The 17040-nt window shown below is 44.0% G+C and overlaps 1 protein-coding gene across 14 annotated transcripts in view; it reads left to right on the top strand.

Annotated features, from left to right (window-relative positions):
• TP53BP1 (tumor protein p53 binding protein 1) overlaps positions 1-17040 on the top strand; it is an 89142-nt gene that overhangs the window by 66919 nt on the left and 5183 nt on the right. For 9 of the 14 annotated variants that reach the window (XM_067029103.1, XM_059059328.2, XM_059059327.2 and 6 more), the window contains 7 exons: positions 1514-1666; positions 8894-9165; positions 9832-9981; positions 10277-10707; positions 13911-14102; positions 14523-14738; positions 16342-16557. In XM_067029103.1, coding sequence (XP_066885204.1) covers positions 1514-1666; positions 8894-9165; positions 9832-9981; positions 10277-10707; positions 13911-14102; positions 14523-14738; positions 16342-16557 — 1630 coding nt within the window. The remainder of the gene's footprint in view (positions 1-1513; positions 1667-8893; positions 9166-9831; positions 9982-10276; positions 10708-13910; positions 14103-14522; positions 14739-16341; positions 16558-17040) is intronic. The other 5 variants (XM_067029109.1, XM_067029107.1, XM_067029111.1 and 2 more) reach the window with 1 other exon arrangement.

Raw genomic sequence — 17040 nt, 5'->3', positions numbered from 1 at the left:
AGAAAAACATAGGCAGCCTACATTTGACATTCCTTAAATTTCCATTTATGTGTCAAGTGGGCCTGGAGCCAGGTTTTCTATGAAGTGAAAGTGTGGTTTTACTTTTATTTTATCTTCCCTTAATTATAACAAGATCCTCAAGCTATTTATCTTTACAGAAACCTCTTTTCAGAAGACTATTTGAAGAGAGTAAGCATAACTTTCTTTTTATCTGCCCTCTTTCCCTTCTCTCCTTTCTTATTCTATCAGACATGTTTATTTAGGTATCTCAATTGAAGTGATCATTTGTCTGGCTGTTGTAATGGAAGAATACAGGGAGGCTTTTTGGCCGCATTTCAGGGATATATAAAGTGCACTGAAACCTTTTAGACCCCTGTGTGTGCAGGCAGGAAGTCCAGGCTGCCATGGTTCTGATGCACCCTGATGACTGACGTATGCCCTGACCATTCATTAACCAGAGTTGTATATACAGAAGTATTTTAAGGAATTGGTTGAATAAGTTTCCATGCATTTTATTTTATTTATATTTATTCACATAATTTTAATAGATATTTCACCCCTAACATGAAGTTGGAGTGCAAATTATTGAGAGAAATTACTTTAGGTAAATTACTATTACACTATCAGGAAAAAACCAGACTCATTATTGCAGTGGTAAATATAACTCTTTTGAAAGACTTAGATACCTTGACACTGACTGCAGAAAGTAAAATCAGTCTACTATAGGGGAAATAAGGTGGGAGGAAAAAAGTGTTCATTTCCTTTCACAGTTGCAGAGCCATGGGGTAGAAGTGGGGTGGGGGGCTTGGATATGGATAAATGTGATCTAAGTGTTATGAAAAAACATGTAGGTAACAGTTGTCATAAAAATGTAGGGTCTTATTTAAACTATATAACTGATTATGGTACCACTAGATATGAAATCCTAATTTGCTCATGTTCTCTGTTTCTGGACACTGGCTCAACTCTTTAGTTACAATCTCTTATTTGGAATAGATCAAATATTTCATATTTAATTCTAGGAGAAATCAGTGTGTCTTGTTCCATGTATAAATATACTGTAGTTTTCACTTACTAATGCAGGAAAAACACTGCACTGAGATTAACAGATGTTATTGTTTTATATAAAGTTCTAAAGGATGCCTTCCTTTTATCTGAAGAGCTGTTGTAAGTGTAAACTTGAATGCTGATTGACAAATTGGCAACAAAATCAGGATTACAATCTCAATGTGCTTTTAGGGGGTCAAAGTTTCACTTAAATATCCTAGATATAAGTGCTAGATGTTATGCTTTTAATTTAGGCAGAAATAGGTTGTTTAAGGTGAAACTGATACAGACTTTTCCTAGCCTCTGGCTAGACAGCTGGTCCATCCCTAGTGTTACCTATAGAAAACAAAGCAACGGGAAAATTTCATCACATTAGATTCATGGAACCTCTGAACAGTGCTCATCATGAAGCAGTTGACTTGTGATGCTGACAGTTTGCAGTGAGACTCTCTATTTTTTATCATAGGGAGAGGAAGAGTTTGATATGCCTCAGCCCCCTCATGGCCATGTCTTGCATCGCCACATGAGGACAATTCGTGAGGTTCGCACACTGGTCACTCGTGTCATCACAGATGTGTATTATGTGGACGGAACAGAGGTAGAAAGAAAAGTAACTGAGGTAACGTACACTGTGGGTCTATGTGGCAAATTTTTTTCAATAGAAGAATTACCCTGGCTCTCTACCTGCTCCCTTCCCTATACAACTAGCTACTAACACTGTGTTTTCTTTAATCCTTTTATGAGAAAGATATAACAACTGGGCTAGAGTTCTGAGTTCTGTCTTTCCCAACCATGGGTTTGCTGTTTGACCTCTGGTCACTTATTTAACCAGTCCCATCATGCATGCTATATCTATAAAGAACAGATTGATAAATCTCTCTCATGTGTAAAGATTTTATGTGTTTAAAAAAATTTCTTTTTTAATTGTAGTTGATTTACACTGTTCTGTCCACCTCTGCTATACAGCGAAGTGACTCAGTTATACACGTAGAGACGTGCTTTTTTTATATCCTTTTCCATTATGGTTTATCCCAGGATGTTGAATATAGTTCCCTGTTATGTGTTATTTTTAATCTGTGGAAACTAATGAAGTGTAGAACTCCCTGTTTAGCTACATGTATTTTCTCATCGTTTCTCACTGTTTTCTCACGTGTTACCATTTTTTACTCATTGGTCTTGGTTTTCATTCGTGTGTGGTTAAGAACCTGTTAGTAGGAGATGTACTTTTTTTTTTTCTTTAATTATTCAATTTATTTTTTTGGCTGCGTTGGGTCTTTGTTGCTGCGGGGGCTACTCTTCGGTGCAGTGCATGGGCTTCTCATTGCGGTGGCTTCTCTTGTGATGGAGCACAGGCTCTAGGCGCACGGGCTTCAGTAGTTGCAGTACTCGGGCTCAGTAGTTGTGGTGCGTGGGCTCTAGGGCTGGTGGGCTTCAGTAGTTGTGATGCACAGGCTTAGTTGCTCCGTGACATGTGGGGTCTTCCCAGACCAGGGCTCGAACCCATGTCCCCTGCATTGGCAGGCAGATTCTTAACCACTGCGCCACCAGGGAAGCCCCAGAGATGAAACTTTATTTCTTAGTAGGATTCATTATGGACTCATTCCCAGTGTCAGCATAATATTGGTGTTTATTGACTGTTATAGTGTACAACATTGTATGCTGATTTTGTTTAGATCTAATACTTGTTGAGGTTAGAGAGATTTTCTAGAATTAAAGATCTGGCACTTTTTTCTTGGTATATATGTTAATATCTGGGAACCATTTTAGTAATTGATAAGAGGCATAGCTATTCTATTCCTTAGTCAAGCACTTTTCTTTAATTCTGCCAGCTAGCCGTATAGGAGGTTGTGCTCAGGGAGAATTAAACTGGTGTATAGTTTTATTTTATTTTTTTGAAATTTTTTTAATATATAAATTTATTTATTTGGCTGCGTTGGGTCTTTGTTGCTACGTGCGGGCTTTTCTCTAGTTGCAACGAGCAGGCTTTCTCTAGTTGCAGTGACCGGGGCTACTCTTCATTGCAGTGCGCGGACTCCTCATTGCAATGGCTTCACTTGTGCCGTGCGGGCTCTAGAGTGTAGGCTCAGTAGTTGTGGTGCATGGGCTTAGTTGCCCTGCGGCATGTGGGATCTTTCCGGACCAGGGCTTGAACCTGTGTCTGCTGCATTGGCAGGTGGATTGTAAACCACTGTGCCACCTGGGAAGTCCAAAACTGCTATATAGTTTTAAGTGGAACATATTATTGCTATTGTTCATTAATGGGCCATTGTGGCCCTCATGTCAGAAAGCATTTTATATTACTTTGAGAAATTGTCTTTTTTTTTTTTTTTTTTTTGGCCATGCTGTGCAGCTTGCAGGATCTTAGTTCTCCGACTAGGGATTGAACCTGGGCCCTCGGCAGTGAAAGCATGGAGTCCTAACAACTGGACCACCAGGGAGTTCCCAATTCTTTATTTATTATACACTAAATTCCAGAAATATTTCTTTTAAAACGTTGATTTACCTTCAATTTTATGTTTACGAAATTTTTTTCAATGTTATTACTATTTTGGAAAAATGGTGAGCTTAGCAGCTTTATAGAAAAAATTTGCTCTCATGAAAAGTTTTTGTAACTGTTGTAGTCTACACTGAACTATGTGCCAGGTACTATTTTTAAGTGTTATACATATTACTTTATTTAATATTTTTATGGTGCTTTCTAAAGTATATTTTTGGAAACAGCAGGCCTGCTAGATACTCTGAGAGGGAAAACAAAGTTCCATGGTCATAAATATTAAGTTTGAGAAAACACCTAGTGCTGTAACTGCCCCCTCCCCCATCATGGAGATTCACAGTGCATATTACATTAAAGGCTCTAAGAAGCCCTCCAGTAAAGATATCTATTTTGGGACTTCCCTGGTGGTCCAGTGGGTAAGACTCTGTGCTCCCAATGCAGGGGCCCAGGTTCGATCCCTGGTCGGGGAGCTAGATCCTGCATGCATGTCACAACTATGAGCCTGCATGCTGCAACTAAAAGATCCCGCATACCGCAACAGAGACTCCACAACTAAGAACTGGCGCAGCCAAAGTAAATGAACAAATATTTTAAAAAATATATTTTATTGTGTAACACAGCATTTCCTAAATTTATTTGACCATTGAACTTTTTTGTGGTACGCGGGCCTCTCACCGTTGTGGCCTCTCCCGTTGCGGAGCACAGGCTCCAGATGCGCAGGCTCAGCGGCTATGGCTCACGGGCCCAGCTCCTCCGCAGCATGTGGGATCTTCCCGGACTGGGGCATGAACCCGTGCAGGCAGATTCTCAACCACTGCGCCACCAGGGAAGCCCATGACCATTGAACATTTTTTAAAGTAATGTGTATTATACGCCTATGTTACATAGTTTGGGAAACACTTGCCACAATTAAATAAAATAGTAATAGCAATTAACATTTATTGAGCACTAGCTATATGCCAGGCACTTTTTTTTTGAATTTTTGAATTTTATTTTTTATACAGCAGGTTCTTATTAGTTATCTATTATATACATAGTAGTGTATACATGTCAATCCCAATCTCCCAATTCATCACACCCCACCACCCCACCACCTTCCTCCCTTGGTGTCCATACGTTTGTTCTCTACATCTGTGTCTCTATTTCTGCCAGGTGCTATTATAAGGACTTTTACGTGATTTAACTCATTTAATTCTCACAACCAAGCTGTGAGGTAGATATTGTTATTCCCATTTTGCACTCAAGAAACTGACATAGGAAGTTAAAATCACTTGCTTAGGGCTTCCCTGGTGGTGCAGTGTTTGAGAGTCCACCTGCCGATGCAGGGGACACGGGTTCGTGCCCCGGTCCGGGAAGATCCCACATGCTGTGGAGCGGCTGGGCCCGTGAGCCATGGCCGCTGAGCCTGTGTGTCCGGAGCCTGTGCTCCACAACGGGAGAGGCCAAAACAGTGAGAGGCCCGCGTACCGAAAAAAAATAAAATAAAAATCACTTACTTAATGCTACAAAGCTAATAAACAGAGGAACTAGAATTCATCCCAGGCAGTCTAATTCCACAGCCTGCATTCCTAACTGCTACATTTTGCTGTCTCTTAAGAGTGAAAGGGATGTGTGTCAAACTGAAGGTGTGTGTAGTAGTTCAGAAGAGGAGGAAACGTGTCTGAAGAGAATTTTGATAAAGCCTTTCTGGGTGAGGGCCAGAAAGTACTTGAGTTGGACTCTGAAGGTTTTAGATACTGGGAGATACAGGGAAAGGGTGTTCTATATAGATAGAAGGCTTGGTGAGCAAAGGCACAGAGGCAGAAAGTAAAGAGCACAGATGTGGGAACAGTACATTTGGTGGGCAGCCCAAAGATGTGTAGAGGTGTAAAGGTGGATAGGTTGACGTCAGAGGATTCTGGGAACTTTCCTTCCCTCATCTCTTGTAGCCTTTTTTTTTTTTTTTTTTTTTTTTTTTGCTGTATGCGGGCCTCTCACTGCTGTGGCCTCTCCCGTTGCGGAGCACAGGCTCCGGACGCGCAGGCTCAGCGGCCATGGCTCACGGGCCCAGCTGCTCCGCGGCATGTGGGATCCTCCCAGACCAGGGCACGAACCTGTGTCCCCTGCATCGGCAGGTGGACTCCCAACCACTGCGCCACCAGGGAAGCCCTCTTGTAGCCTTTGTTTATTGTATTTTAAAAATTTTATTCATTTATTTACCAGCAACTTCTTTTTTGCTGTGTTCCTAGCACTATGGTGGGCACTGAGACTAAGAAGATAAAAAGACAGGGTCCCTATTCTTTTAGGAGCTTATTTACACTTGACATGCAACAAATCCAGAACTTGTGGTTGCTGTAGTAGAGGTATGGAAAGATGTGTTAGAAAGAGGGGCCAGAGCCTGCTAGCTTACCTGAAGGTGACTAAAAGGCCTCACAGAAGATGTCGTGTTTGAACAAAGTGCCGCAGATAAGATCGAAGGGCAGGGGAGAAGGACACTGCAGGCAGAATGAAAAGGTTTGTAAATATGTAGACAGCATGGCATGCTTAATGAATATTTAGAATGTGACAAGGACGGTAGGGTAGGGAATGGTGAGAGAGGATGCTCTTGAGGTTGGTAGGGGCCCAGAGCATAAGGCTTTGTATATCATAGAAGAGAGTTTAGATTTTTATCTTTTGTGTGATGGAAAGCCTTTAAAGAATTTGGGGGAAAGGGATGACATGCTCAGATTTGCATGTTGGAAAGGTCCGATTGGCAGCAGTGTAACAATTGATTGGAATGGGAGAGGTTAGAAGCATAGTTCAGACAAGAGGCAATGAGTGTCAAATTAGGACAGTGGTAGTGGGGATTGAGAGGAGGGAAATAGATGTAAAAAAAATACATATATAGAAGGTGAAATTGATAGACTTTGGCGAATTCCTGAATGTGGGGATTGTGGGAGAGGGAGGAATCATATATGATGCCTGGGCTTTTTGCCTGGGCAGATACATGGTGGTACCATTTACTGAGAGAATATAAATAGGACACTGGTTTGAGAGAGAAGATCCTTCATGCAGTAAACATTTACTGAGGACCTCTTTTGTGGCAGGCACTGTGCTATTTTGAGGATAAATCCAGGAAAGAAGATGGTTACTACTCTGTCTTAATGTGGCCTCTGTAGTCTAGTAGGAGGGACACACAGGAAAAAAATAAACAAATACATTAAAAAGATCATAAGAGGCCACCTTGGAGCCTGGGCCCAAGTCATTATAAGAGCAAGGGCTCAACTTTTGAACAGTTGCAAAGGCAGGTATAGTTAGCTACTGTTCTTTGGGCCTCTACTCTCCAACTGAGACACAGCCTGGAGCCCCAGCCCTGTAGGCTGGTCTTGCCCCTGCTCATTTGCCATGTCCAAGAGAAGGATTTGACTTAAGTTCTGAGCTCACAACACCTGCTTTAGTCAAGTGACCTTGGCAGATTATGCTGACTCACATCCAGCTAAAGAAGGCAAGTTGGATGATAGGAGATGGTGATTGGAGAACGGTGAGATTTCTGGAGGTGCTGCAGTTTCTGGTAATGACCCTGGTAGTAGCAGATGGCTGAGGTAGAGTAGAGGAAAAGGTTAATGGTGGTAATTAGATCAGGAAAGGTTGTTGCTGGATGGGTCATCTCATGGATGTTAGCCTCAGAAAATGACAGTGGAAGGGACGCTGTGAACCAGGAGTATAAGGTGTTCATGCATGAGCGTCAGTAATTGGTAGAATGTTGGTGAGTAACAACGAGGGAAGGAGAGAGTTTAACAGAATGGCAAATAATGATTTGGTAGGAGCAAGAAGTGGGGAGTTAGAAATGATCTGTTAATGGCATTGGGGAGCAAGGAGGCCTCTAATCTCCAAAGTCTTGAATTGAGGTTTGGTTGAGAAAAACCAGCCCCTGCTACAGAGAGCTGCAGGGGATATGAGATACACTGGGGATGTGCAGGATTCATTCACTGAAGGCAAGGAAATGAAGAGAAGATGACAGATTGAGTTTTGGATGGGTTAAATTGCAAGTGTCCCTAGTACATACAAGGGGAAGAGTTCAGCAGGCATTCGCATCCGTGAATTTGGAGCTGAGTCATCATTGTATGGTTGGTAGACAGGCCGGAACCAGTCAGGTAAGACTGGCCAGAGAAAGCATGGGAGAGTGAGGAAAGGAATGAGAACAGAGTCCTGGGAAATACTGATTTAAAAGGAATAGGCAATAAAAAAAAGAAAAAAAATAAATAAATAAAAGGAATAGGCAGAGAAAGAGGAACCAAAAAAACAAGTACAAATAGAAGTAGCTAAAGAGGTAGAATGAAAGGAAGAAAAAGTGACTTTATAGATTTTAGAGGAGAAGAGATTTTCAAGAAGGGAGTGGTCAAAAATAATCATTTAATCATCTTATAGCATTATTTAAACATGTGTGCATTGCATACTGTCTCCCAGAGAGATTGTAAACTCTTTGAGGGAAGAGTCTGTCTTATGCCTTTCCATATTTTCTCTGATAATTAGCATGATAAGGCATGAACAGGCTAGGGTAGGAAAGCAAATGTGCAGCACCTGTGCTGTAATTTCTCAATCCTGTGCCCATAGAGGACATTGCTGATTGGTCCTAAACCTTTCCTCACTAAACCTGGAAATTAGCCTTAGTGGCTGCTTAAAACTGAGCTCCAGGCAACCACTACCAATCCATCAAAGTAGGCATGTGAGTGAGATAAAGTCAGTTTGATATTCCTGTCCTCTATAGATACCGGAAATTCATATATTTTGATTATTGCCTTTTTGGTTTTCATTTTGGTAAATACTGATACCATTATATCTATTTTTGCCTATAATTTAAAATTTCCTTGATCACATATTGAAAGGTAATAGAAAATATCTGATTTCAAAAAACATGTAAGGCTACCCACTGCTATAATTATGTACCCAGAAGGGCTCCTAACCACTTCTTCCTCTAACCTACCTACTTCCTTACCTTTCTTCTGTTAGGGAATTACCTGTGTCCTCTGGGTTGGAATCCTTGCTGGGTTCTCAGCAGCCAAAGGTTGTGAACTTGTCCAGTAAAAAGATAATTTAACTTAGCTCAGGATAGAGGTCTCTTTCTTCTGATCTAGTACCACCTTAATTTTATTTTTTATTGAGATATGTATTCCCTGTAGAATGCACAGGTCTTAAATGTTCAGTGACTTTGACAGTTATATGTAATCACTACTCAAAGCAAGATATAGAACATTTCCATTACTCCAGAAAGTTCCCTCCTAATTCCCACCTTTCTGAATTGAAATTTCTTGCCATTTAGGATTTTCCAACCATCACATGAGCATTATGTTATTGTGGCTTTTTTAAGCTCTTGTATCCATTTCTTCCTTGCAGGAGACTGAAGAGCCAGTTGTAGAGTGTCAGGAGTGTGAAACTGAAGTTTCCCCTTCACAGACTGGGGGCTCTTCAGGTGACCTGGGGGACATCAGCTCCTTCTCTTCCAAGGCATCCAGCTTACACCGCACGTCAAGTGGGACAAGCCTCTCAGCCATGCACAGCAGTGGCAGCTCAGGGAGAGGAGCCGGACCACTCAAAGGGAAAACCAGTGGGACAGAACCCGCAGATTTTGCCTTGCCCAGCTCCCGAGGAGGCCCAGGAAAACTGAGGTGCAGACAGGGTCTCCAGAGAGAGAGCCACAGCAGGGGCAGGGTTGCTGACGTTTTAATATCACGGGAAAAGGGGAGTAATGGGAAGTCCCCGCATCCTCCTCCTAGGATAAATCAACTCCTTTTCCTCCCCTTTCGTTCCTCTCCTATTTTGGGTTTGCATGGGAGGTAGGGTGGAGCCCTCTGGGAGGCAGACTTCCTGAGAAACTGTAGAAAACAGGTGAGGGGACTTTGGGAAAGCTGGCACATATTCCTGTCCCCCAGCCCCCATTTTCTGCAGCCTATGAGTGTTTTGGTTGGGAGTACAGAAAGTTTGGGGTAGCGGCCCCAACTTGACACATTCCCTAGCTTTTTGTTTTCCTCTACAGGTATCCAGAGCCTGAAGTACAAGAGAAGGCAGGGCAGAAATGGATGTGCTGTTTTTGAGGGCAGCAGTAGGAAGCTTTGTCAGGAGGGAATAGACTTGGCATATAGAAGGATGTCCTTTACTTGTTATCCTGTACTCCTGCTCCCAGCTAATTGGGTGGTGGGTTTGTGGACCAGCTTCCTGCTGCCCTGGAGGCTCAGCACATGTTGGCCTGGCATGTAGTCTGAGGACCAAGGGGAGACTGTGAAGAAAGGATCCAGTAGCAGGTGCTATCAGACTAACCTGTCTTCATTCTCTAGTCCTAGAAAAGGGGTCAGTCAGACAGGGACGCCAGTGTGTGAGGAGGATGGTGATGCGGGCCTTGGCATCAGACAGGGAGGGAAGGCTCCCGTCACGCCTCGTGGGCGCGGGCGAAGGGGCCGCCCGCCTTCTCGGACCACTGGAACCAGGTACCCGGGTAGTGTGAGATACACTTAGTCTATGACTTGTTCAGAAAAAAAGGGAGTAGAGAGAAGAGAGGGGAGTAGAGAGTATGTGGGGTGTCAGGAGGGAGAAGAGGGGCCCACACTGACTGGGGAGTGGGCAGGGTTCAGAGTGAGGCTGCTGAGACACCAGGCTTTTGCCTGTGATGGGTTAGCAAAGAATGGGCTGGAGACCCATGGACAAAGGAGTGGGAAAATTGGTAGATAAGTACTGCTGTCTGCTTATTCTCACTGATTTCTCCTTTCTCTTATCTCTCTTTAGGGAAACAGCTGTGCCTGGCCCCTTGGGCATAGAGGACATTTCACCCAGCATGTCGCCAGACGATAAATCCTTCACCCGTATCGTGCCCCGCGTGCCAGACTCCACCAGACGAGCAGACATGGGTGCTGGTGCTTTGCGTCGAAGCGACTCTCCAGAGATTCCTTTCCAGACTGCTGCTGGCCCTTCTGATGGCTTAGATGCCTCCTCTCCAGGGAACAGCTTTGTAGGGCTCCGTGTTGTAGCCAAGTGGTCATCCAATGGCTATTTTTACTCTGGAAAAATCACACGAGATGTTGGAGCTGGGAAGTATAAATTGCTCTTTGATGATGGGTATGAGTGTGATGTGTTGGGCAAAGACATTCTGCTGTGTGACCCCATCCCACTGGATACAGAAGTGACAGCCCTTTCGGAGGATGAGTATTTCAGTGCAGGTAATAAAAGAGGCAAGACCTCTCTTAACACCTCTCCAATCCTCCAATACCAACAGCGTTCACTGCAGCCTGAGTACTTTTCTGTGTTCTCTAAAGTCAAATTTCATTCCTAACACTGGTTACTCTCACCCCTGGCTTTTTTTTTTTTTTTTTTTTTTTTTTTTTGCGGTACGTGGGCCTCTCACTGCTGTGGCCTCTCCCGCTGCGGAGCACAGGCTCTGGACGCGCAGGCCCAGTGACCATGGCTCACGGTCCCAGCCGCTCCGCGGCATGTGGGATCCTCCCGGACCGGGGCACGAACCTGTGTCCCTGCATCGGCAGGCGGACTCTCAACCACTGCGCCACCAGGGAATCTCCTGTTCTTCTTTATTGCTTGTTTATTTTTGAATAAACTTCTTATTTTGGAAAAATTTTATATATACAGAAAAGTTGCAAAGTACAGAGTATTAATAGTATATAGCGTTCCCATGAACCCCTCACCCAGCTTTCCCGTTTCCCTGTTGTTAACATTTTATGTTAACATGGTACATTTGTCAAAACTAAGAAAACTACCTTGGCTCGTTACTATTAACTAAATTCCCAACTTTTTTGGATTTCACCAGCTGTTCCATGTCGTTTTTCTGTCCCAGGATCCAATCCAGGATTACTGTATTGCATTTAGTCCTCATGTGTCTTTTTATTTTCTTTTTTAAAAAATAAATAAATTTATTTATTTATTTATTTTTGGCTGCGTTGGGTCTTCGTTGCTGCACGTGGGCTTTCACTATTTGCGGTGAGCGGGGACTACTCTTTGTTGCGGTGCGTGGGCTTCTCATTGCAGTGGCTTCTCTTGTTGTGGACCATGGGCTCTAGGTGCGTGGGCTTCAGTAGTTGTGGCACGTGGGCTCAGTAGTTGTGGCTCACGGGTTCTAGAGCGCAGGCTCAGTAGTTGTGGCTTGCGAGCTCTAGAACACAGGCTCAGTAGTTGTGGTGCATGGGTTTAGTTGCTCCACAGCATGTGGGATCTTCCTGGACCAGGGCTCGAACCCATGTCCCCTGCATTGGCAGGCGGATTCTTAGCCACTGTGCCACCAGGGAAGCCCCCTCGTGTGTCTTTTGTTCTCTGATCTGTAACAGTTTCTGAATCTTTTCTTGTTTTTCATGACCTTGACGGTTTTGAGGAGTACCGGTCAGGTATTTTTTGAATGTCCTTCAGTTTGGGTTTGTCTCATGTTTTCTCTTGATTAGATTGGCGTTATGGGTTTTTGAATTGAAAAGAATGCTGCAGAAGTGAAGTGTCTTTCTCAACACATTGTATGTGGGAGGGGAGTATGTGACATCCAAAGGGCATCTCTGCTGATATTAACCTTCATCATCGGTGAAGGTGGTGTTTGCCAAGTTTTTCCATTGTAAAGTTAGTGTTTTTCCCTTTCCATTTTCTATTCTTTCACCATTGACTTGTAGAGTTACTACATTTCTTGATGGGAACCTTAGGTAGCTGAGTGTGGCAAATATATTGAGATATTTTTGCTTAGGAGGAGGTTGTTAGTGCTGTGTTTGTATGTCTGCACACCCACCACTTACTCTCTGGTTTGGAAAAATGGTGCCTTTTTTTAAAAAATTTAAACTGGTACAGTTCCCTGTACCAGTGATGGTGAGAGATTTCTGTCTGTTATGACTGTTTCATGTGCCCATTCTTTGAATATATTGCCTCTTTTCTGTGAAGTAATTTGGGAATACATGTTTGCATAGAGTTTGTCATTTAAAAACATCCTTTTTCTGGGGGATTTTTTGGAACAAGGATTGGTATATAATGGGCAAAAATGCCTCTATTGAAGTCTCTTCAGACTTTCTCGTGATTTGGACTCCTGAGTAGTTGCTGTTTGCCCCTTTATTTCATTGTTATATGGGCCACTTCACCTTCTAGTTCTGGATAACACTTAGCTCCATGTAGCATCAGTTAGTAGCACATGGATTGAGATCTTTTATGACCTGTGACTTACATAGTTTGTATCAAATGCATTTGTTCCTCTTTCCGGTGTAAAGCCTCTCTTGGACGTCCACATTAGGCCCTCTTAAGAGAGAGGCAGTTCTCTATCCTGAGTGAATTATGGCATACAGGGGAGGGGATTCTGTGTCCCATTTATTGAGGCTGTCTGCTAGTGTTAACACTAGACTGCTTCTAGTTCTAGTAGCTCATCATTAGTGTGAAGTGTATTGTTGGCCTTGGGCTTCATTATGCTCTTGAGGGGTCTTTTTGATTTAGAGACTTAAGCCAGGAGATGAACAAGCAAGGGGAAAGAGAGTGATTCTGTGGCATAGGTAAGGGAGAGAACCAAGGCCTGCTTTCTCCTCTATCTTTTTTTTTTTCCCTTGGTGCATGCTCTGGGTTTCTTTTAGCCCTTCATTTAAGCACAGGCTAATGGGAGAGAACAAATGAACCCTTCTGTTCATAGGAGTGAGAAAGTATTCACATTAGTGCTCTGTTTTTATATATGTGTGTTGCATTTATGTTTATATTTATATATGTATCTTTTTCATAGGATTGGAAATGGGTCTTGCCCAAGATCACACAGCTTGGTGGTAGCAGAATCAGGCCTAGGCTCAGGTCTCCTGAATTCTAGCCCAGTTTCCTTTTATACCCCACATTATGTTCCTTCTAATCTAGAGGCCTTATCTTGAGGTTCTGAATCAGAACAAGAGCAGAAAAGTAGATAATAAGGAGGGAAGATTAGGAAGGAGAGGCAGAATTAATTTTTTCCTTTCTCTGCTCTATATCTCTATTTTGATTTTGCTACACAGACACATGCTCTCTCTCTTTGAATGATGTCGTCTTTCATCTACAGTTTAACTCAAGAATTATCACCCAGCCTGCAAAGAAACCAAGAAGGAAAGGTCTAGTAAAGTTGTAATGGGACTGTTTAACAAACCACATGCCGTTTCACTTCAAGAACCATTTGAACCGCTAACAACCCGCAAAGGCTGGCTTTAGGAAGTTTTATTTTATAACTGAAGGGCTCCTTCTTCTGAGAAGCTTCACGTTCCAGTCCCTGGGTGGTGTCTACATGTACCCTAAGTGGTGCGGTGTCTGGGATTGACAGCCAGGGTTCTGTTCAGCCCTGACTGCAGTCCCCTGTTGTACCTTCCCTAATTCCCTGACTCAGGCTCTGAGTGGATGCTGAGCAGCCTCAACAGCAAGCTGCTTTTATGTTTTTCCTACCCAGGAGTGGTGAAGGGGCATAGGAAGGAGTCTGGAGAGCTGTACTACAGCATTGAAAAAGAAGGCCAAAGGAAGTGGTATAAGCGAATGGCTGTCATCTTGTCCTTGGAGCAAGGAAACAGACTGAGAGAGCAGTACGGCCTAGGCCCATATGAGGCAGTGACGCCCCTCACCAAGGCAGCAGATATCAGCTTAGGTAAGACCTTTGCTTCCTGAACAGCTAACTGCCTCTGGACCCTGGCCTGCTTGTGGTAGGAGGAGTGGTTTTTAGAGCAATCAGTAATGCTTCCCTGAATCTTATCATTCCTTTGTCGTTTATGAGATGGTAATGAGCCAGTGTTTTTGGAGCCACTGCATAGCTCTGTTTTCTCGCCAAGACCAAATAGTAAGTCCTCAGATTTTTTTTTGGCCTCCCCAGTTCTATAAGGGACCCAGCACATTTTAGTCATGGCAGAGACTGAAACAGAAAATATGGTGGCCTTAAAAGAGGCTTCCTGCCCCCATGGGAGGTGGGGGAAAGGGTGTGGCGGTCTCTGAATCAGGCTGTGCCCAGCTTCTTGGCGTTCAGGGCCTCAGACCATGGAAGTTGACTCACCTTCGGCTTATCCTCCCATAGACAATTTGGTGGAAGGGAAACGGAAGCGGCGAAGTAACATCAGCTCCCCCGCCACCCCCACTGCCTCCAGCAGCAGCAGTACAACCCCTACCCGAAAGATCACAGAAAGCCCTCGTGCCTCCACCGGAGTTCCCTCAGGCAAAAGAAAACTTACCACTTCTGAGGAGGAACGGTCCCCTGCCAAGCGAGGCCGGAAATCTGCCACTGTGAAACCTGGTGGGTGCTCCCTTTTGCCTCATTCTCCCTCAGACCACAGCGAATGCAGGGTCAGCTGCGGGAGGGATGGAGCCTGATACACGCAATGGCTCCTCCGTCCCAGTTACGCAGCTGGAGTCCTGCACAAGCCTCCATCTCCCAGCAGAGTCCAGTTGGATAGATAGGAAGCTGGGTCTTGATTGGCAACATCCACTGACCCCTGTGTTGGTTCTAGGAGGGAGAGGAAATGTAATGCATTTTGAGCAGATTCAAAATAGGTGAAATTTTTCTTAGACCTCTTCCTTTTCCTGGCACCATCTCCCTCTGGAAGCTCTGCTCCCCTCTCCCTGTGCTCAGGGCCCTTTGGCTCTCCCAGATGTCCTTTGAAAGCCGGTACCTTGGCTTGTATCTCCCCTCTCCCTACCTACCCCCAAATAACCCCTTCCTAGTCCCTCAAGTCATATTAATAGAATATGGAGTTCAATCCATTTATTGTTTACTGGGTCTCTACTGTGACCCAGGCCCAGTCACTGTGGCTTCTGGAGACACATAGGTAAAGTCCTCAGACTCTGCCCCAAGGGCGCTTTCTGAGTCTCGCAGACTGAGGAAGTTCATTGGTTGGTACATCGTCCTGACACCAGAGCTGCTTTTGTTTCCTGTGTATTTGAGTTGTGTCATCTCCGTATCTATCTAACGCCTCTGCTGTGTTACAGGGTATGTGAGGCATGGAATTAAGTGCGTCATACATACTACCTTATATAATCCCTATGAGGTATAGGTGCTAGAATTCATTTTCTAGTTGAAGAATCTGAGGCACAGAAAAGTTGGCTAACTTTCCCAAGGTGACATGGTAATCCAGAATTCAGGCTTAGGCAGTCTTTGAAGTCCAGGCTTATACATGGTACATCAGACTGTTCTCTTGCTGCTGGTTTTATTTTAGGGAGGCATGACCTGTCTGTCATCTTAGCCTCCTAATGAGCCTACGATTCAGCTTCTCCAAGTCAGGTATTTGTTTTCTTCTCGAGGATTTATTGGGGCACTCTGAGCATGGGTGTTCTGGACTGGCTGATTCACTTACCTACTCCCAGGTGTTGGAAACTGGGGCAGTTGAAGCAGGCTGTTTTGATGTTATTCCGTCAACATGTAAAAACACTTTATTACAAAGTTCTGTGCACTGTTCTGGTGAGGGTCAGGGATAGGGTGGGAGTATCTGCTGGGGACATTTCTTGGTGAACCCACTTTTGCAAAGGTTGCTTCAAAATATCACATATCCTGGGCAAATCAGGGCACTGGGCAGAGAAAGTAGGCTGAAGATTTCCAAACATTTTTCTCTTTTATTTTATCTTTGTATTAGAATCACCTTTTCTGCAGATGACCTCAGAAGTATTTGGTTTGGCTGTATAAAAATAATACTAGTTGATTTTCACTTATGAAAATAATGTATACATTGTCATGACTGTAAAACTTAAATACATAGAACTTCTCTGCACTGCAAACTTGTTCCTAGGTTGTTGGCCATAGGATTGGTCTTTGGTTTATAGCTCAAAAAAGTTCATCAGGACACTGCCTGCGCATCCCATCGTGCCCAGGAATGGTCTGTACCCTGTGCCTCTGTCCTTCCCAGGTGCAGTGGGGGCAGGAGAGTTTGTGAGCCCCTGTGAGAGTGGAGACAACATGGGTGAACCCTCTGCCCTGGAAGAGCAGAGAGGGCCTCTGCCCCTCAACAAGACCTTGTTTCTGGGCTACGCCTTTCTTCTCACCATGGCCACAACAAGTGACAAGTTGGCTAGCCGCTCCAAATTGCCAGATGGTCCTACAGGAAGCAGCGAGGAAGAGGAGGGTAAGGCCCTAAGAAGCCCTGGGGGCTCTAACATGTGTACTTCCTTCCTTTCCATTCACTTTATGAACCATCTGTAGAGGAGGAAGGACAAGTGGCAACTGGAATCACGGTCAGGGAAAATTAATTTAACCCTGCTTCTTGGTTTATAGACTATTCTCACAGAATTCCTTTTAGTGATCAGTTCCTCAAAACAATCCTGTGAGGCAGATGGGAGATAGATGTTACCCATTTTATAGATGCAGAAACAAGCTTGGAGAGGTCAAATAATTGCTTTTTATCCATGATAATGGTAGACTTGGGACTTAGAACCCAGCGTTCACTTTACCTACTACAGTCAATCATCCACATCAGTCAGGTTTCTGAATTCCCTGCCATCCTTCGCTTTTGTGTTCTAGGGGCTAGAGTGAAGTTCATTCTCTTGAGGTCTGTGTGTAAGACTGGGAGCGTGAGGTACCCAGTGTCCCAGGGTGATTTCAGAGAAAG

Source organism: Kogia breviceps, chromosome 3, assembly GCF_026419965.1.
Source record: "Kogia breviceps isolate mKogBre1 chromosome 3, mKogBre1 haplotype 1, whole genome shotgun sequence".
NCBI lineage: Eukaryota > Metazoa > Chordata > Mammalia > Artiodactyla > Physeteridae > Kogia > Kogia breviceps.
Note: the sequence above shows the minus strand (reverse complement) of the source record. Positions and strands in the feature narration are given on the sequence as shown.